Below are 21,896 nucleotides of genomic sequence, written 5' to 3'. Positions count from 1 at the left end.
CTCCCTGGCCTGTAGCGATCCCAAGTTGTGACAACCAAAAATGGGTTCAGATACTGCCCCATGTATTCTGAAGGGTGAGGGGGTGGAGGGAAAATCACTGTGAGTTCAGAACTGCTGGTTTAGAGGATGAGGTGAAATCTGGACCAAAGTTAGCACAGCACATGGACCTGTGAAGTCTCGATTGGACATAGGACATGCTATGCTTGTTGGCGATGGGGTGTGGGCTTTGCCAGGGGATTTCTAGGGACTGAAGTAGAGAAACATAGAAGGTATGTGGGTCATGGGGTTCCCAGGATAAAAAGAATCTTAATGCAAAGAACCAAAAGGATTTTCTCCAGATGTTCCTCTCCCCAACTCCAGTGAAGCTCCCAGTGGGTAGGGATTTTTGTCTGTTTCATTCTTTGCCCTTTTGCCAACTGCTGTGCCCAGAGCAATACCTGACATACGGCTACTTAATAAATGTCTATAAAAAGAGATGAGTCTTCACAAGGAAGGATGCTATGCAATATAGGCCCTTCTTTACTTGTTTATAAGAACAGAGAGGCAGTATTTATAGGACCCCTCCCTCCCTCCCTCCTTTCCTTCTCTTCCTGTTCTTCCTTTTCTTATTCTTAGACGACATCTCACTGTGTCGCCAGGCTGGAGTGCAGTGGTGCGACCTCGGCTCACTGCGACCTCTGCCTCTCGAGTTCAAGCAGTTCTCCTGCCTCAGCCTCCCAATTAGCTGGGACTACAGGCATGTGCCACCACACCCAGCTAATTTTTGTTGTTTTTAGTAGAGATGGGGATTTCACCATGTTGGCCAAGATGGTCTCGATCTCTTGACCTCGTGATCCACCTAACTCGGCCTCCCAAAGTTCTGGGATTATAGGTGTAAGCCACCATGCCTGACTGGGACCATTTCTTATAGTATCATTAAATGGAAGAATGCATTCTGGGTGGTATAATCCAATATGAATGTCAGCAAAATCAATTAATAGGTCCCAGGATGGTGTGGTCTAGGACTGTAGAGGTCTTGTTGGTCTAAATCAATCTATAGTTTTTAAGATGCTAGGGAAGGGGCCTTGCATATTCTTCAGGCACTGCGGAGAATAATAAATGTTTTTCTATTCTTTGAGTGGTATAGAACAGAGATAAGAGTGCCTGAGAGGTGTCACTCAGGAGGGCCCGTTAAATAGAGCTGCAGGTTGTAGCAGACATCAGGCCAGGGGAAGGGGAGGGAGACATGAGCTGAGCCTAGGGTGATAGTGACATTTATCAGTATCACTTGTTACTGAGTGTGTCTGTGTGCCAGCTCTTTTCATGCGTCATCTCTCTGCATCCTCACTGCATCTCTGAGGTCCGGTCTCAGAGAGAGGTAGCTTGTCCAGGACATGGCATTGGGATTCTGTTCCTGGCAATTCCCACTGGGGCTAGGTCCCTCACCACTGTACTGCTCCGCTTCATGCCAAAAACATAGCTGTAGATGCCCATAGCATAGGTGATCATGCCCTAGAATTCTGTGCTCTGGAATACAGGTATGAGTTTTACAGCCTGAAATAATGTAAATGCAGTTTAAATCAAATTCTCACTTGAGCCATAAAAACAAAACCCAAACCAAAACCTTGATACACTTGTAAAGAATCTAATTTCCTTGTGAACCATTGATGATGATGTACACTCACAGAGATGTTTGCCTAGACAACCAAGTGACTTAGTACAGGACAATGATATTAATAACCATAGCTGACATTCATGGTGCACTTCCTTTGTGCCAAGGACTGTCTTAGGTGCTTTACATATATGTACTGTCTTCATCCTTACTGCCACCCCAGGAGATAGATACTGATTGTTATTAACATCTTGTGGTTGAGGAAACCGGTGCGGAAATAGTTAAATATCTTAATTAGGATAGTAAGTGTTGGCTCTCATCTGGGCTCCTAACCACTGTGGAATTAGTATGAAACCAATAATGAGTGTTTTAACTGTAGAAGCCTGTTCTATCAAATTTTAAAATATTGATTATAGGCTTTGGTTTGAAAGTAAATGAAATCCAATTTTGAAATAAAGTCATTTCAGGTTGCCAATTTGATTCTTTATTGGGTGGCAGAGATGAGAGAGAGCAGTTAATTAGGATTACAAGCATAGTCTCTGCAGTTTTATAATAATCTATTTTCATATCTTTGGTTTCTTAAGATATTTAATATCAAGAAACAATAACTGAACAATGTCTTCATAATCTATGTTACTAATCAGTCTCATTCTCTTTGTCTAAGCATAAAAAGGACTTTACTGGTGAGCCTCTTATTATGTATGCAGATGACAGTGGTGCTCCCTTTGAACTAATGAACTTTGGCCTTAGGGCACATGCATTCTGGATGAGTCTTTAAAATGCATGTGCTACATCTTGGGGATGAGTGCAGGCTTATAGAAAAGAGGAGTGGAGTAGGAAAAGGTTGGAATGATTTGGACAAATATATATGCTAGCAGGGATACAGTTAAAAAGTTGAGTAGTTATTTAGGAATTACCTTTGGAGTTAGCCGTGTTCAAAAATTAGCACATTAATTTGGTATATGGAACAGATTCTTTCAAATGATGTGGTTTGCCATAACTTAAGAGTCGTTTCCATGCATGAAGTGTTCAGTTTGTCAAAATACTAGAGATTCACTTTAGTTTCCAGTATGTCACCTTGAATAACATTTAATATAATTTTATTCTATTTTTTTAATAATTAAAGCCCTTTATATTAAAAATATTTCTATTTTTTTCCTGTTACATTTTAAAGTAAGAATCAGAGATTTGCAATTCATTTGCTTTTTCCACAAATATTCACAGGTGCTTTTTATGTAGTTTGCAGTGTTCTAGGGATCCAGCAGTGGACAAAACAACATAGTGCATAATTTCATGTAACTTTAATTTTAGCAGGGGGAGAACAGCAAGAAACAAGTACCAAAGACCTCATATGTCATGTGGTGATAGATGCTCTGAAGAAAAATAAGAACAAGGAATAAAGGTTGAGCGTGCTGTTTTACATAGGCATTTACAGAGGGCATCCCAGGAAGAGTGACATTTGAATAGAGACCCAGAGGACAGAGGGGGCACAACAGCTAATATCTGGAATGTGTCGCAGGTAGCGGAGATGATAAATGTAAGGTCCTGGGTGGGAATATGCCTGGGGCATCCAAGGTCTGGCAAGAGACCAAGGTGGATCAAGTGGAGTGGCAGGAGCTGGGACTAGAGAGGAAGACTCCAGCAGTGGAATTGGAGCATCTGGGTTCATGTTTTAGAAGGGTCACTGCTGTGGTGCTGAGAGGATGGAAGCACAGAGACCTCTTGAGATGCTATTGCAAGAGAGAAGGGGGTGGCAGGGACAAGGGTGGTAGGCATAGAAATGGTGAAGTATCTTGGATGTATTTTGGAAGCTGAGCCTGGAGGATTTACTGGTTGGATATGGAGTGTGAAAGGGAAGTTAAGAACAACTGAAAGGTTTTGTGACATGAGTAACTAGAGAAAACAGAATTGCCATTTACTGAAATTGGAAATTTCTCTTTCTGCTTATATGACCACTGTTAATATTTAAAAACTATGAATTACAGAACCCATGTGCTTGGGAGTAGACGTGTCTGAAAATGAGGTCGGAGAAAATTGTCATTTAAGAGGCTGAAAGTTCTGTGTTTGTGGACAGTTCTAAAATGCCTTTTACAGATGGATGGTATTACTAGGGCATATAGCCGTAGATAAAGAAATCTGTGGTCCATACTTGCAGATGATGGTGATGGTGATGGCAGAGACACTGACCAAAATTAGATCAAGGCTTGTAAATGATGTGCCTTCATTTTTACTTTTTTAAATTTATTCTTTTAATTGAAAAAGAAAAATTCTACATATGTATATGCATTGTAATGTCTTAAAATATGTATGTATTGTGGAATGGCCAAATCAAGCTAATTAACATATGTATTACCTCACATGCTTATCATTTTTGGGGAGTGAGAACATTTAAATCTACTCTGTGGTTTTCAAGAATACAGTACATTGCTATTAAATGTTAACTGTTTGCTTTTAATTCATCTTCATTGATATGGCCAAGCCACAGTGTCATCGTGGAGGATCTGTTTTTTCCTCAGCCTGATAATTTGTAAAACAGCATATAATGGGTGAGGGCAGTAAATATAGAAAATATAGGTATGAAATTCTGGTAATCAGCATTTCTACAGAACTGACAGTTTTGGAAACTTTCTTTCAATTCTGCATCACACTTACCTTGGTTATACACCTTTTGTCCCTTAAGATGCTAAATGTTTCCTGTGATAAACTGCTAGCAAGAGCGGGTATACATCCCTCACTTGAAGGCGATATGCTGTGCCCCTGTCTGACTTCTGCATTCAGTAATATTAAAGGAACCTCTTCCAGCTTTTCTATGGCTCTTGTTGGAGGTTGTAAGAACTAACGTAGGAAATTTTAAGCAAATCCAGTCACTACAAATCAGTATTTACTATTGGTGCATGAGGTAAGGACATGTTGCTGTTTGAATCCAGGATACTTTGTGGCCAGCAGCATGTAGGTGACCACAGAGTAGGACCTGGCCCTCCAGGAGTACACAGCCTGCTTAGGGAGAGGAACCACAAGTATTTGAAGCAAGGATATCATGCCCAGGCCTAGATGCCCTTGGACATCAGTGAAAGTATCAAGACAGCCTTGTCTTTAGTTCAACTCCTTGTAGTATGAAGACTTTGGGAGTCTGGGAACACTGGAAAACATTAAAATGGAATCATTTAAAGGACAAAGTCCAAACTGGCATGTTTGATGTCTACCATAAGCTCTAGGGTGTGATGAAGTGTTTTAAAAGGGATGATGAGTATTTGATTCAGTACAAAAAATGAAAAATAAATTGCAAGGCTGCAGTGGACCATTTTTGAGAAGCTTTGACTAATTATAGAAAGAATAGTAAAGCCACTGACAACAGAGCAAATTTGGAAAAATGATCTATTTAGAGAGAGCCCTGTTGGGAGTGTGATTGGATGTGAAGAGGAAATGGGATCTTGGAGCATTGCACTGTGCTTTTATAGGTTTTCTGCTCATACTGTGCCTGAAACATTTGCAGCCCTCACAGTTCACTGCCTCAATTTTCCCAGATTTAAAATAATACTCCCTTCTTGGGGTTGTGATTTTGATTAAAAACCTTGGCTTGTGGACTAATAGCTCATGTCTATATATGTGTGATATGTGATGAATTAGGTTTTTTTTTCTGTTTTCTCCTTGATTTCCTTCTCTTTCTTCCACATTTGTTCACGTCTTTTATGGCTTTGTTGGAAATATGTACGAAAATTACCTAATTCCTATGTAGGAATTATCTTCTTTCCTCTGCTTGTTTTTCTGCCCTCTGTGAATTTGTGATACAACAGTCTTCCCCAGAGTAATTAACTGTAATTCTACAAGCTGAAAAAATTTAACTTCAGGTGAAAAATAAGTAGCAGATGCTGATGAACCTTACATGAGAAATATTTGTATTTTATGCAGCTGTCACTCATAATTAAGAGAAAATAACTAAGTAGAATGGACCCTAACTTGCTTGATTGCTTCACAGAGTGGGCATCCATTCTTAGTGCATTTACTGGGACTATTAAATAGTAGCTATTATGGGACATTTTGTTCAATGTCTATGGCACATTGCCACCTTGTGGCTGCAAATTTGTCTTGTAATGTAAAAGTAAATTTTTTAATGTTAAGCCTACCTGATACAATCTTAATGTTACATTTTTCCTAGTATTTATACTTTACTTTGTTCACAGAAGCTTTGAGACACCTTATAAGACTACCTGGAATATAGGATAGGAGAACTTAAGAGAATATTCTTGTTCTTAGAAGAGGCATGTTGAAGTATTTGGGGGGTGGGGCAGTGAAGAATCCTACTGCCTGCAACCAACAGTCACCGTGCATGTGTGAAGAGAGGGAGAGAGAGCAAAAACGGTGTGGCAACAGGTTAACAACTCACCATTGAGAATATGGGTGTTTACTGTTCCTGTAACTTTTCTGTAGTTGCAAATGCTTTTCTGAAAAGTTTGACATTTAAAAATTGGCAGAAAAAATAATTGGGGTATTGAGCACAAAATTGAGCCGAAAAGGAGGCAAAAATAACCTCCACATTCTTTAATAATCTGACTCTAGATGAACTCAGTGATTTGGTTCTGCATTTTCTAGAGGCTATATGGAAACTTCTCCTTGGAGGCCCTCCTAAATAGGACACTGATGTAATGAACAGCAGCCCTTGGCAAATACCTTGTGATAAGTTCAGCTCTGCATTTGAAAGGGTGTGGGTTTTTTTTTCTTTTTTCTTTTTTTCCTTTTTCCCAAGTGCACTCTGGAGTCCCTTTTTCCTACTGATCTGGCTTTGATCTTGGAGTGGATGGGCTGCCAGTTCTTCAAGGGCCTCTCACTAAAATACTGACCAGCAATGAGTGTGAGATGGTACTTAGAGAGAAGTGCTTGAAATCCAGGTGTTAGGTCTTACTAATTAATACAGTTATGCTTAGGGGAATCTCTTAGTAGCTGAGCAGATGAGGTCTGTTCTATCTCAACTAACTTGGGAAGGGTTGCTCATAAACAGGATCAAATTTCCTTTTGTGCAATAGTTTTCATTTTATTTCTATTTAATTATTTTTTATTATTTGTTTTTTGAGGCAGGGTCTTGCTCAGTTGCTCAGCTTTAAATGTTACTTGGCTTTTCTGTTTTTAAATTTCTGCAAAGTTAACCTTTTTATGTACTTTTTTTGAGGGATCTTTAATAACTAACTGGATTTATGTAGGTGTACATGAAAATTTTTGTCCTTTGCAACTATCTTAGACACATATTCATATGTACTTACTTGAAGGTGAACATTTTAGATGGTATGGCTCCATTAAGTATGAGAGGCTTTCTTATAAAAACAGGCAGATCTTGAAATAAGTGTTGTGACACAAGGGATTCTTTTGTAGAATGCTGTCTCTTGAAGTGACTTTGATTTCTCTGATTCTTGTGACAGGTTTTCTTTTAAAAAGCTATAAAGTGATGTAGGGATGTATTGATTTCCATTAAGGGCTAGGGTGCTTAGAAATTTTTCTCCTGTACAACATATATTTGTGAGCAATATGTGAATTTTCTTTTGTAAGCAACTAAAGAGAGTGATCTATTGCTTCTCTATAGAGCGACAATCTTCAGTTTTGGGGGAGACCATGTACAGAAAGACATATTTTATATAGTGACCTAGGATACACACACATACACATATAACTGAATAAAAGATTTCATGAAACAATACTTTCCCTTTGTTCATTGGATGCTGATAATTTCTATTCTATTGCATTAAAAAACACCAGTCACAATCTACCAAACTTGATTTCATGACCCACTAACATGCTGCGACCCACAGTTTGAAAATCACTGCTATTGAGATTTTGTAGCAAGCCAGACTCTCTTTCAGATGGAAATGTGACAATGAAATTCTGAATTCTCTAAGGTAGCAAAATTGAACACAGGATTGGGCGAATGGGGTTTGAGAAGGAAAAGAAAGGAAGAAAAAGTGTGAATGACTGGTCTTTCATTCTAGGCTGTGTTGATGCCCTAGCCAGTGATGCCATTCTTCCTCTTTCTGCAGCTTGACCACCTATTATCCCCTCCACCCATGCCGTTTCGGAAATGCAGCAACCCAGATGTGGCTTCTGGCCCTGGAAAATCACTGAAATATAAAAGACAGCTGAGTGAGGATGGAAGACAGCTAAGGCGAGGGAGCCTGGGAGGAGCCCTGACTGGTGAGTCCTGGTGGCTTGGATGAGAGAAGGAATTGTGTTTCTTTACAGGGTCCTGCATGGCCCCAGAGTTCCACATGTAATCAGCCTGCTTAAGAATGGGCCTGCCTCTGCAGACCATTTCATAAAAATGTTATCCAATCCAGAAAGCAGTTAAATTGAAAATTTTATTAATAAACTTTGCTGAAATATAATTTATATGCAATGACAATATCCCCAATTTTTTTTTTTTTTTTTGAGACAGAATCTCGCTCCATTGCTAGGCTGGAGTGCGGTGGTATGGCGTGATCTTGGCTCACTGCAACCTCCGCCTCCCAGGTTCAAGCGATTCTCCTTCCTCAGCCTCCTGAGTAGCTAGGACTACAGGACACGCCACCATACCCAGCTAATTTTTAATTTTTAGTAGAGACAAGGTTTCACCATGTTGGCCAAGATGGTCTTGATCTCTTGACCTGGTGATCTGCCTGCCTCGGCCTCCCAAAGTGCGGTGATTACAGGTGTGAGCCACCGCGCTGGGCCAGTATCCCCAATTTTAAGTTTCCATTTGGATGGATTTTTGCAAATTTACACCTCAGTTTGCTGCCGTGATCAGGATATAAAATGTTTCCCATGCTCTTCCTCGTCAAACTAACCCTCTACTGCCACCCTCAATGCCAAATCCTTGGTCCTAGGCAGCCATCGATCTTCTCTGTCATTATAGATTAGATGTACTTTCTCAAGGGGTTTATATTAAAGGAAGCAGAGTGTCTACTCCTTTGTGTCTGACTTCTTTTGCTCAGTGTGATGTTTTTAAGATTCACCTATATTGCTGCGTGTATTAGTAGCATATGTTTAACTTTGTCAGAATAGATTCTAGTGTTCTATACTACTGTAGGATAACTGTAGGTAACAATTATATATAATTTCAAATAGCTAGAGGGAGGATATTGAATGTTCCCAACACAAAGAAATGATAAATGTTTGAGATGATGGATATGCTAATTACCCTGATCTGATCGCTATACATTATATGATTGAAACATCGCTAGTACCTCATGAATATGTATAAATTATTCTTTGTTAATAAACATAAAATTAGAAAAGAAACTGCCAAATGGTTTTCTAAAATTGTACCATTTTACATTCCTGATATGGATGAATGATCCAATTGCTGTGCATTCTTGCTAACCTGTGGTATTGCCAGTTTTAAAAATTTTAGCCATTTTCAGTGTTATATGGATGTATCACATTGTGGTTTTCATTTATGTTTCCTTGGTGACTGGATAATGTAGAACACGTTTTCATGGGCTTATTGGACAATTATTTGTATTTTGTGAAGTGTTGGTTCAATTCTTTCACCCCTTTTTAAATGTCATTGTTAAAATTGAGAAATTTTCAAATCCAGAAAACTCACAAATTATTTTTTACTGTAAAATAGCCAAATTAAATTGAAACCGAGCTTTTAAAAAGTAACTCACTACTTAAAAATTGTACGTTATTAACTATATTACTGAAAGCTAGGTTTCCGTTATTTCATCAGAGTACTTTTTCCTCTAGATATAAATATTTTCAGGGAACTTTGTTTCTTAAAATCCCCAAACAGTGTTTTCTTTCCATGTGATGGTCTTGTCTTCCAGTTTAAAAATGGCCTGGAAAATAAGTTGAATTACTCATTTTTTTCTTGGAGAACTATGGATTTTGGCTTTTTGAAGATGAAATTTCTGAGAACAGAAGTGCTACTGCCACATGATTAGTGGAGTCTGGGACATCTGACCCAGTGTGCCACTCTGCTGGAACAAAGGGCCAAACTACCTCAGGGCAAGGGGGAGAAATTCATCAAAAAAATTGCTGCAGTTTAAGGCAAATCTTTTCCCTTCAGTTTACTGATGCTCTTCTAACGCTTGTTAGGATATTTTTCTTTGCTTTCATTTGGTAAATGCAGACTATTTGCTTTTTAAAGTAGGAGATCCCAAAGATTATTCTAACTCTTATAGGTAAGAAAATTAAATCTTAAAGGTTAAAAGACTCATCCCCTTATTTATTAATTGCACTTAGGAAATTGACTAACCTTGATTCAACTATTTTTGACAGATAGGAGGGACAGTAATTGTTCTATCCACTTTTGCTAAAGCAGTTTACATAAAGCTTTAAAATAATGCATGGGTGTGGCTGTTGATGCAGATATATGATCTCAAACATGAAATTTGGCCTTTAGCTTTGAAAATAAATAGATGGACTTGATTCTCTTGTCATAATTTTAACAGCTCTAGCAAGTCTATCCTTAGACAATTAGTTTGCTACACAATTATTTTTGGTAACTAAATCTTTGGTCAGATAATTTTTTAAAATGTTTAATAGTACGTAGAAGAGCTTAAAAAAATCCACTGAACATCAACCTGTTTTTGAAGACAGTTCCTTGAAAATTATATTAGAATATTAAAAAAAAACAATTTTTAATTGTTCCTCGATATAGTTTAGCTGAAGATTTAATGAAATAATATATACAAAGCAGCTAGCCCAGGCAGCTGTTAGTATTATGTGCATAACTAATTGAATTTGGGGGGATTTGGAGTTGACGGGTGGCATGGACTCATGGAAATGAGTCTGGTACCCTGATCGACTGGCTTGCTACTTTGTGTGAGGCACTGTGTTCATGTCGGGCCAGTGTCAGGTGTTGGAGCACAGAGAAGACAGCATCTTCCCTGATCTTTAAAAAATGTGTTTTCCACTAGTTTTAGGTAACTAAATAATCACGTGTGTTCTCATCTTGGGACATACCCTGTTGCTAAACTTAAAATAAGCCATACTGGTTTTTCCATCAGAGGCCCATACCCGATCTAATCTGTTACTTAATGACTGACCACCTTCTCATGGTTTTATTTTGTTTTAATCCAAGGATCTTTTCTTTGGCAGTATTCTACTTTCCTTAAAACAAAGATTTTTGGTTTATAGTTGGACAGTTTTGCCAACCAATTATCCTTGATAAGGTTCACTAAACTTTTAGCTTTTTGAAAGGAAGATCTGTGATTAATTTATATATTTATCCCTAATAATGATAGCTAATATTAAAAGCTTACTGTGTAGCAGGCATTATATTTAGGGAATTATATTTATTGACTTATTTAATCCTTGCAGCATCTCTATGTGTCTATGAGGGAGACACTGTTAGCCCATTTTACACATGAGAACGCTGAGCCACAAGTAGGTTGAGTAACTTCCTTGAGGTCACAGTTCTCACAACAGCAAAGCCAGGATTTGAACCCAGGCATCGTGGCTCCAGAGTTCATGCTCACAACTGCTACACTGTTCCTAGCATATTCAGTACCTAGGTTTTAAATAAATTCTTAATTCCAGCAGTATTAATTGGAGTGAATCTTAGATGGGAAAATTATTCACTCAGTTGGAATTTGTGGCTAACTCAATCTGTAGGGCTCCCAGTCATTTAATTGTAAAAATAAAGTAAAACTAGGCAATTAGTACATATTTAACACCTTAAAATTCACACATTGATTAACCCAGAAATTCAACTTCTCAGAATTCATCACAAGGAAATAGTCATATGTCAAGAGAATTAACCTTAGTTATATTTAAAGCAGCACCATTTATAATAATTAAAATTTCATATTATCTAAATAGCTGGCAAATGAATACTGATTAAACATTATGGTATGCATATAAAATGGAAAACAACTGTAAACATTAAAAGTCATATTATAAAGAATATGTTTTAATATTGAAAGAGACCCACAATATATTAATGTGAAATCCCATTGTTAAATGGTCTCATAGTGTCTCATACTTCCTAAGACTTACTATATTTGTAATTAAATAATTATATACAGATGGTCCCCCACTTACTATGGTTTGGCTTTTGACTTTTCAACTTTATGCTGAGTTTAGTGGGATATGAAATACATTATTGACTTAGGATATTTTTTACTTCTGATGGGTTTATCAGGATGTAACCCCACTGTAAGATGAGGAGCATCTGTCTCTAATGAGGAGAAGGGAAATAATTACTTTCTGCTAAGGAATTTTCTCAAACTGGAGTGATGGTTGAGTAGGCTCTCTTTAAAAATGGGCAAGTGAAGGATGCTATGGCCTTTTTTATACCCTGCAGCTTAATCCATGGGATAGTTTTTGAGCCTGAGTTTTTCTGTGGCATTTGGTGGTGTATCAGTCAACAACAGTAATGTTGTATAACTGCAAATATCTCAATGGTAGACAACAATAAGTATTTTCTTCTTGTTCAGATGGCTATAGGTCAGTTGGGGGTTGGCTGTAGGTCACTCTGGGCCCTACTGGGCTTGGTTCCAGGATGCAGTTTGGGGCTAGATTTGCTCTATGTGTCTGTCTTCTTCTTTAGACCAGCAGCTACCAAAGGCATCATCTCCTTATGAAAGACAGGAGCATGAGAGGGCAAGTTCTCCTGTACAGGCACATTTCAAGTTTCTGCTGGTGTTATGTCTGCTAATTTCATATTGGCTAAAGCAAATGGTATGGTCAAGCCCAGAGTCAAGGGGTAGAAGCACACTTCCCTTTGATACCTTGGCCAGGATGCAGGTACAGTCATGTGCACATAAAGTCATTTTGGTCAGTGATGGGCCGTATATGTGACAGTGGTCCCATAAGATTATAACGGAACTGAAAAAATCCCATTATATGGTAATGACTAGATGACCCTGATTCTGTGTAGGCCTAGGCTAAGGTGTTTGTATCTTAGTTTTTAAACAAAAGAGTTTAAAAAGAAAAAGAAAAAATAGAAAAAAAAGCTTATAGAATAAGGATATAAAGAAGAAAATGTTTTTGTACGGCTCCACAATGTGTTTGTATTTTAAGCTAAATGTTATTACAAAAGTCAAAGTTTAAAATTAAGAAGTTTATAAAGTAAAAGTTACAGTAGGGTAAGGTTAATTTATTATTAAAGAAAAATTTTTTTAAAATCAGCGTAGCTTAAGTATACAGTGTTTCTAAAGCCTACAGTGCTGTCCTAGGCCTTCATATTCACTCACCACTCACTGACTCACCCATAGCAACTTCTATTCCTGCAAGCTATTCATGGCAAGTACCCTATACAGGCATACCACTTTATAATCTTTGATTCTGTGTTTTTAAGGTAGCTTTCCATGTTTAGATATGCACATACTGATCACTGTGTTGCAGTTGCATACAGTATTAGGTGCAGTTGCATGCTCTACATGTTTGTAGCCTAGGAGTAATTGGCTATATACCCTGTAGTTTGGTTGCATAGTAGGTTACACCATCTGAGTTTGTGAAAGTACATCCTATGATGTTTGCACAATGATGGAACTGCCTAAGGAAACATTTCTCAGAATGTGTCCTTTCTGCTCAGCAATGCATGACTGTATGTACAGTTGTCCCTCAGTATCCACAGATCCCAGGTTCCAGGATACCGAAGTTCATAGTTGCTCAAGTCACTTATATAAAATGGTGTAGTATTTGCACGTAACCTATGCATATCCTTCTGTAAGCTTTAAGTCATCTCTAGATGATTTATTTCACCTAATACAGTGTAAATATTAATATTCTGTAAACAGTTGCCGTACTGTATTTTAACATTTGTATTATTTTTATCATATCACTATTTATATTTTTCCAGATATTTTTGATCCACAGTTAGTTGAATCTGGATGTGAGAGCTGACTTTAATGTTACTCCAGAGGAGTAAAGAATTGGAACTGATAATTCAGTCTATCCTAGTTAGCTTCTTTTAAAAAAATCTTTTACAGTAAAATTTAACTATTTTTAAATTTCAACATAATATGTATTCAGTGTAGACAATTTAGAAAACACAAAACACTATAATGAAAAAGCCTAAAACCCCATAATTTCACTATGCATAGACACTCATGATTGAAATGTTCACATTTTCCTCCCTAACTAAACTTTTGAATCACTAAGGGCATTAGATTAAAGACGAGAAAATAACCAGTGCGTTTTTTGTAGGACTGGCATTTAAACAGTAGACCCGGAGCTTACTATGCACATTACTGCCTGGATTTTTATTTTGGAGGCTGATGTATTTCCTGTCTTGAAGGTCCACAGTTTGCTAAATAGGCACCTAGAAGCCTCATGTAAACATTGACTGAGCTTTGGAGCCCCCTGATGAGGAAGTGGAGCATTATTCTAATTATTATACAGACCCTTAAGTCTGGGCATGGATATTGTTGGTAATATGCCGACAGCTCACAGTGAGGAAGCTGCAGAATGAAGGACAGAATCTCGGGATCTTGAATCCTGGCTTCTTGATATGCAAATGCATGCCCCAAATCTTTGTCCTGCATTCTACAGCTGTGATGTATGTTGCAGCCTTAATAGCCAGAAAATGAGTGCTGCTTTTCCCCATGAAGAGAGTTTTTTTTTTTTTTTTTTTTTTTTTTTTACCCCAAATGTTTGGGTTGGTTGGAATGTAAAAGAAAGACAAAAATCTATATATGTGTATAACATGCACATAATAATAAGAAATCAGCTTTGCAGACAATATAAACTAGAATTTTAAAGCTGTTAGAATCATGATGTTCTATCTTGGGATGAAAGTTAAGAGAGTTTTCTTTTTTGGACTATGGAAATCAATTTGGAATAACGTCTGAACATTTTTAAAAAGGCATTTTTTAGTGTTACTTTTTTACTTGAAGCGAGAAAGGAACAACACAATCCCAGAAAACATTCTTTCCTTTAAAATTAACCTGGAAGCTATTGCTTTTAATTACTGTGTAGTACCCAATGGGTTTCTCATACCTAAAAGCCTCCTTAGCTTAGTGGGCAAGTCTGAAATAATTCAGATTCAAGATAATTTATATAAAGTATGGCTGTTTTGTGGGTAGCTTCGGTATTTACTAAATGTCACACTTAAATACAACTTAAACTTTCCTATACACTCTAGATTTCTTCAGTTTTGTAACACCATCAAAAGAATGCCTGTATAAAAATGGTGTGTGTTAAGATAATGCTACATGCTATGATAAGCAAACCAGAAAATATCAATGGCTTAACACAATAGTAGTTTATTTCTTGCTCCATGTAGAGTTCAAAGTAAATGTTTGGGTTCATAGGCAACTCTCCTCCCATGGTGACTCAGGGACCTACATTCCATCTTCTGGTTTTGCTCTTCTTAATAGCCTTGAGGTACCCCGTTTCCAGTTGGTAGAAGTAGAAAGAGAGAGGAGAAACCCTTCTGACTTCTTAAAAGTCCCAGCCTGGAAGAGACATGCTAATTTCCATTCCTATTCTTTTAGAAAGATCTAATCGCCTGGTCACAGATGAATGTAAAGTGCACATGTGTGTGTGTATGTGTTGGGGGGGTGCTAGGGAAATATGGCCTCTGCTGGCCTTGCGTCAGCATTCAGCTAGATAAGAGATAGGGGGAGCAGGGCACTTACTAAGTCAGGAAAGACTAGGAGAGAAATAGATTTTAACAAAGACACAGGATGTCATGAATTCGATTTTGAGTATGTTTGAAATGCCCGATGAGACATACTAAATAGGTATGTCAAGTAGGACTGTGGAACCACAGAAGGAGAGAAGCATCTTCAGAGGAGGAAATGATAAAATTATAGAACTGGAGGACTGATTTGTGGTTGCTAGGGATTAAGGAAGGGATGAGGTAGGAGGGAAGGAGGTATGGCTATAAAAGGGCAACACGAGGGATCCTTGTGATGATGGAAATGTTCTTTGACAGTGTCAATATCCGTTCTTGGGTTGTGATATTGTACTAAGGTTTTTTAAGATGTTACCATTGGGGAAACTGGGTAAAGAGAAGTACTTGGGATCTTTCTATATTATTTCTTGTAACTACATGTATATCTATAATTGTATCAAAATGAGATAATTTAAAAAGTTGTATCAGTAATCTTAATACATTTGCTTAAAAAAAAAGCAGAGAGTTACTGGATTTAGTGGCTTCATTTTTCTCAGTGCATTATGAGAGACCATGGGGGGAAGGGTTGCAGTTGGGAGGGTTATATGGGAATTGAGAAGAGAAGGAGGTATAACATAGTCTTGAAGAGTAAGAAGGGAAGCTATAAATGTAGTAGGATTTCTTGAAAGCATTGACAGCCCATTAAAAGTCTGAGATCATGAATTGAAAGTGAAGCCGGTCTACATGTTTGTGCAAAAGGTTAAAGCACCAGGGAAATTCATGTACTGGGTATACTGGTTCCAGAAAACAGAGAGAGGCCTGGTCAAGGGTCATTCATAAGAGTGGTGAGGAGGGTGGACCTGAGCTATACAGGAATGAGAGGCAGTTTTAGTGCCCATGGTGGGATATTTCTGGGGCTTGAGCCAAAGCCAGTGGGAATTTGGAAACAGGACTAGAAGCTGGGACTTGGGTGCATGGTGGGGCTGGGGAGCGAGCAGTGGGTGAACTGAGTTTGACTTAACCAGCCCCTGAAGGGTGACTAAAATGTTAATATAGTCATGCATCGCTTAATGACGGGGATACATTTTGAGAATGTGATTTCCTAATGCAAACATCATAGAGTATACTTACACAACCTACCTGGTTTAGCCTACTGTAACCTATTGCTCTTGGGCTACACGTCTTTACAGCATGTTACTGTGCTGCATACCATAGGTAACTGTAACACAGTGGTAAGTATTTATGTATCAAACATACCTAACATAGAAAAGGTCCAGTAAAAATACAGTATTATACTGTTACAGGACCACCCTCCTACGTGTAGTCCATTGTTGACCAAAACATTACGCGGTACATGACGATGTTTTGAAATTTGGCGCCATTTGAAATTTTTAAAGGGCAAAGAATCTTTATAATTCTCATGATGTGCTCTCTTGTGATACTCCCAATTTGGTTTCTTGGCTCTTGGCCAACCAGAAAAAGCCCAGATCCACAAAGAATTGACACTTAAGGTTTTACTGACTTAAAAACATCCTGCTGGTATTTGTTTTACTAGTTCTTAGTATTTATAAAATCGCTATGCTGAAGGCACATAACTAAGGACAAGAATTCTCTTGAGTCGCTCTAGTGTTGTTTTAGAACTTAAAAAATTGTGTAGTTCATCAGTAATAGCTTTTTAAGCTGAGGAATGTCTCTATGTAATTTTTTTGAGTCACCAGGCAATGAACAGGCAATTCTGTTAGCATCTTCTTCCCAGTGACAATGCATGATTTTAAGAAGCTTTAAAACCATTTATTGTCTTTACTGCTCCTACGACAGTTTATATCCTGGATATTTTGTTTGCTATCTAGGTATTCTAGATAGAAGGTGTGACTATTTTGATGTATTTTTGTAAGTGTTGCAATTCCTCCTTGTCAGGAGTAGGAAGGTCTCATGAGACCTAGACTTAATGGGACGCGCAGCTGTCAGCGAGTTCCTTTGGCAGATGCTGCCTCCCAGTGGCTCTCTGTCAGGGAGCCTTCTGCTGGAGCTCATCTCCCATGCAGATGGTCTATGGATGAGTCATTGCCCCTCTAACGGGCTCACGTGGTGGTTCCCAGACCCAGGTCACCTGACACTTAGAAACTGCCAAGTGGCCACCACCTTGTTCAGAGTCAGGCTGCAGCCTCTTGGGAGCCCAAGTCTCTCCTTCAGGCATTTTGCACCAGGGAAGCCTTCCCAGGAGGTGACAAGACAGGCATGAGGGGAAAATTAAGGAAAGAACCTGAATGAGGACTTTAAGAATCAAAAGCATTTCTCTTATACCCAGGAGCAGATGAGAGACCGGGCTGTTTGCTTTGATGTGTACCTGAGCTCTGGATAGTGTTGGGAGCCATGCTTTGTCAGCAAATTGGGCACTTCCGAAATCAGTTTTACAGTTCCGTACCTCATAGTTTGAAAAACTTAACACTTGGTCCTGAGTGTTAGTTCATGTTTTCCATAGGAGGCTCAGTTTCTCTTAAGATGCTTGAAGCCCCCTTTGCAGAGCAAAAGGTAACGTGGGCTTTCAATCACTGTTGACATAGAATTTCAAGATTACTCGGGCAGGAAAATACTCAGATACAGCTAAACCATTATCAGCTGCAAAATATGTTGGCTATCTGGACCTTTGGCTGGGTGTGTTAAATGTGGCAAACCAAACCCAGTAACTGGGATTCTTCAACATACACCAGAGAGGAGGATGTCTGGTAGTCCTTTAAAGTTTTTCCTGGCATGAATTTAAAACTTGTATGTGTGTAAATTTTTTTTTTTTTTTTTTTTTGAGACAGAGTCTCGCTCTGTCGTCGCCCAGGCTGGAGTGCAGTGGCATGATCTCGGCTCACTGCAAGCTCCACCTCCCAGGTTCACGCCCATTCTCCTGCCTCAGCCTCCCAAGTAGCTGGGATTACAGGCACCCGCCACCACACTCGGCTAATTATTTTATATTTTTAGTAGAGACGGAGTTTCACCGTGTTAGCCAGGATGGTCTTGATATCCTGACCTCATGATCCACCCGCCCTCAGCCTCCCAAAATGCTGGGATTACAGGCATAAGCCACTGTGCCAGACCTGTGTGTAAATATATTTCTCTCAGGAGGCTCTGTATGCCAGTTAGTCTAATGAAGAAACTTAAACCAAAAATGTACAGAATAACAGGATCTGTGAACAGAAGGCTTCCTCCCCCCACTCCCGTGCTCATTTCTTAGGTTCTAGTGTGATTCTACAAATAATGGGCTTTGGTCCTTCCCGAGGAAACAAGATTAATTTATTGAATCCATATCTTAAAAATTTAAGTTGCTTTCTTCCTAGAATTCCCTTTAGAATAAGAAACTGATTTCAGGGCTTTTGTTTTTAAAGCCTGTTATCAAGGTGTTGAGCTTTTTGGATGAGGCGTAATCATATTCCTTTTTCTTTCCACTGCTTTTTAGTTTTGTCTTTTAGTGCTTCCCTGGAACTCTCTTTCTTTCTGACAGGATGGACTGTGGCCCAGGCGCGTCTGGGTATGGCTTTCCTGTCCTTCATGCACTGTGCTCTTTTAGGGTCTGAAAAGCACACCGATCCAAGCTCATCTTCTCAGTTCCCTGTATTTGTTAGACCCTCAGAGATGAAGTGGCTTTAGCTCCTCTGTGAGTCTTTAGTAGAGATGAGGAAGCCACAAACAATGACTTGATTATATTACAGTTAACAGTGTGAAAGATTTATTGAAATACTGGAAAATTAGTACGAACTAGTAAATCTCACACTTCGTGTCCTTGAGTTGCTGGGGGAGGAGGAAGTAAGGTTGGGAAAGGTAAGAAGATGGTGGGTGGTGCCATTTCACACCACGCTGGAACGCATTTACAGAGTTGGACATAGGTAACTGGCTCTTCTGGTGATGTTTCAGTTTCTATTTTGTACTTTTTCCCTTCATGTTTCAATTTTTTTTTTTTTTTTTTTAAGGATCTTACCCTCTTATAGGAAACATGGGGAAAGGCTATGTGGCTTGACATATACTACTGGGTTCCAAAGTAAAAGGCCAGTGACATCTTATTTCATACAAACTGCAGTACTAATGAGGTGCTAACTGCTCGTGTACTGGAATTAGTAAACTGCACTATACATGAATCCCCTGAACAACAGAGGCAGAGAGTAGTAGGGTGCGATGCAGTAGGGAGTGGGAGATATAGATCAGAGAGAGAATGGGATCACTGAATTAAATGAAACAGAATTTAAAGAAAGCAAGTGATTTGCCTGGGTAGAGACAGCATCTTGCCATCTTATACTACTGTTTCAGGGTGTAAATGGAAGAACGTGAACTGGAGATCTAAGGTCCAGATTCTAGTCCCAAGTCAACTTCTAAGTAGTCTTTATTGCTGGCTCTTAGTTTCTTCATCTGTCAAGTGGGCGGGTTGGATCCTATACTCTCAAGGTCCCTTTGAGTTAAGTAGTAAATAATTTTAGCTACCGTGGTGAGGGAGGGAAAGTCTTTGTAGAAAATGGGTTTTCTTCATTTTCCAGCCCCTGCACCCTCCCTTGAACCCCTGTGCACACACACAGGCTTTATTTGTTGCTGCGCGAGGACGCCCACCTTTGCCTCTATTAGAGCTGCTAGTAGGTGTCCTGTCACTTGAGCACACCCAGGCCATTCATCTCTTGCTTACAGCTCATTTTTTGGTGGCCAATCAAAGCCACTGGGAATGTAGAAGTTTTTTTAACTTCCCAGATAGAAACTGAAAATGATGCTGACTTTATGTCAGTTCCACAGGAAAAAGAGTAGGTAAAGAAATGCAAATGCCATCAACCGGGAAGTTGAAAGATTTGTAAAAATTAGTGTTTCTGATATATTAATGACTTTGGTGGTGGTAGCCCACATTTGTCATTGTCATGTTCCATTGTCATTCAAGTACTTAATCACCACACATTGTGAGGGCTAAATTTATTTTCCTGTGTCTGCCTAGACAGATAATTTCTCTATTCTTTGACAGTATTGTCTCAGGCATCTGAATCAGACCTAAGCCTGAAGGGAGAGCAAAGGGTAAGTCCCCTCCTTGCATTTAACTCATTGCTGACTTGTAAAAGAGAGAATGATATTACTTAAATGTCTGTTTCCTTCTTTGAGTAAGAACACAGGGGCAATCGTGTCATGGTTTGTGTCCTCTCTAAAATTCGAGTGTTGCCAGTTTGATAGTATTTAGAAGTAGGGCTTTTAAGAGATGATTAGGCTATCCTAGGGCTGCTCCCTCATGAATGGGACTGAGACCCTTTTAAAAGAGGCTTCTTTTACACAGCAGCATTTGGTGAGCTTGCCATTCATTCTCCTTCTGCCATGCGGGGATGCACCAAGAAGGCCCTCACCAGACCACGTGCCAGCACCTTGATCTTGAACTTCCAGCCTCCAGAGCTGTGAGAAATAAATTTCTGTTCTTTATAAATTACCCAGTCTCTGTTATTTTGTTGTAGAGGCACAAACTAAGACAAATTGTGACTGCTGTAAATTATTAATGCTGCACCCAATTCAGCTTTAAGAAGGATTTTGCATAAGGTTGTGCAGCTCCCAGTTTCCCAGTCTGTGTAAAGAAGAGGCATGTATGTATGTGTTTACATGTATGCATGCACACACTGCATTGCACCCTTGGTTTTTATTTAGTTCCAATAATGTAGGATGGCCTGTATTTTTGCCCTAAGTTACTCCGAAGGAGAGTTAATAATTATGTATGTCATTGACCTTTTATTAAAACTTCTGAAACAAGTTTATCTGTGCTCAGATCAAGAAAAAAGGGTTTAGATTGGTCTCATAATTTGAATTCTTTCTTTTGTTAAATAATGACAGCTGAGTAAACCCACTGTTTCTCTTTTTGTCTTGGTTGCCAGGAATCTCAGTGCAAAGTGTTTTATTTTGGTTTTGCTCCATTTTGCTAGCTTTTGGCTGCAGTGGTGTATATGTAAATAACACTAAACAAAGTGGGGAATAATACATCACGCACATACCTGTGGCTATGAGTGTTGTTGTACCCCTGCCCTCTTAGGTGTATAAACTGATAATGAAACATGTAATCTTTAAGGCCTTTTTCTACATTCAGATTCCATTCCAAATACCGTCATGTTACTTTTGCTGACTCTTCCACCTCTCTCTCCTTTGATACCATCTTACGCTGTTCTTTTCTTAAAAGAGAGATTACTTTTAATTTTTTTATTTGTGTACCTATCATTCTGTTTGCTAGTTTATAAATTTATTGAGGACTTTTTCCTTGTATCCTCAAAGCAAAGCCTTGTGCATTTCTAATTCTTATACTGCCAGATAAAATATGGGGTATCCAATTAAATTTTAATTCAGATAAGCAACTAATAATTTTTTTTATTATACTTTAAGTTCTAGGGTACATGTGCACAACGTGCAGGTTTGTTACGTATGTATACATGTGCTATGTTGGTGTGCTGCACCCATTAACTTGTCATTTATATTAGGTATATCTCCTAATGCTATCCCTTCCCCCTCCCCCCACCCCATGACAGGCACCAGTGTGTGATGTTCCCCTTCCTGTGTCCAAGTGTTCTCATTGTTCAATTCCCACCTATGAGTGAGAACATGCGGTGTTTGATTTTCTGTTCTTGCGATAGTTTGCTGAGAATGATGGTTTCCAGCTGCATCCATGTTGCTACAAAGTACATGAACTCATCCTGTTTTATGGCTGCATAGTATTCCATGGTGCATGTGTGCCACGTTTTCTTAATCCAGTCTGTCACTGATGGACATTTGGGTTGATTCCAAGTCTTTGCT

At 38.8% G+C, this 21,896-nt stretch overlaps 1 protein-coding gene across 2 annotated transcripts in view; it reads left to right on the top strand.

Moving 5' to 3' along the window:
• LOC111539887 (microtubule-associated serine/threonine-protein kinase 4-like) overlaps positions 1-21,896 on the top strand; it is a 392,884-nt gene that overhangs the window by 154,691 nt on the left and 216,297 nt on the right. For both annotated transcript variants that reach the window (XM_023207890.2, XM_023207892.2), the window contains exon 2: positions 7,615-7,768. In XM_023207890.2, coding sequence (XP_023063658.1) covers positions 7,615-7,768 — 154 coding nt within the window. The remainder of the gene's footprint in view (positions 1-7,614; positions 7,769-21,896) is intronic.

The sequence above is a fragment of the Piliocolobus tephrosceles genome, chromosome 4 (genome assembly GCF_002776525.5).
Source record: "Piliocolobus tephrosceles isolate RC106 chromosome 4, ASM277652v3, whole genome shotgun sequence".
NCBI classification, from domain to species: domain Eukaryota; kingdom Metazoa; phylum Chordata; class Mammalia; order Primates; family Cercopithecidae; genus Piliocolobus; species Piliocolobus tephrosceles.
Note: the sequence above shows the minus strand (reverse complement) of the source record. Positions and strands in the feature narration are given on the sequence as shown.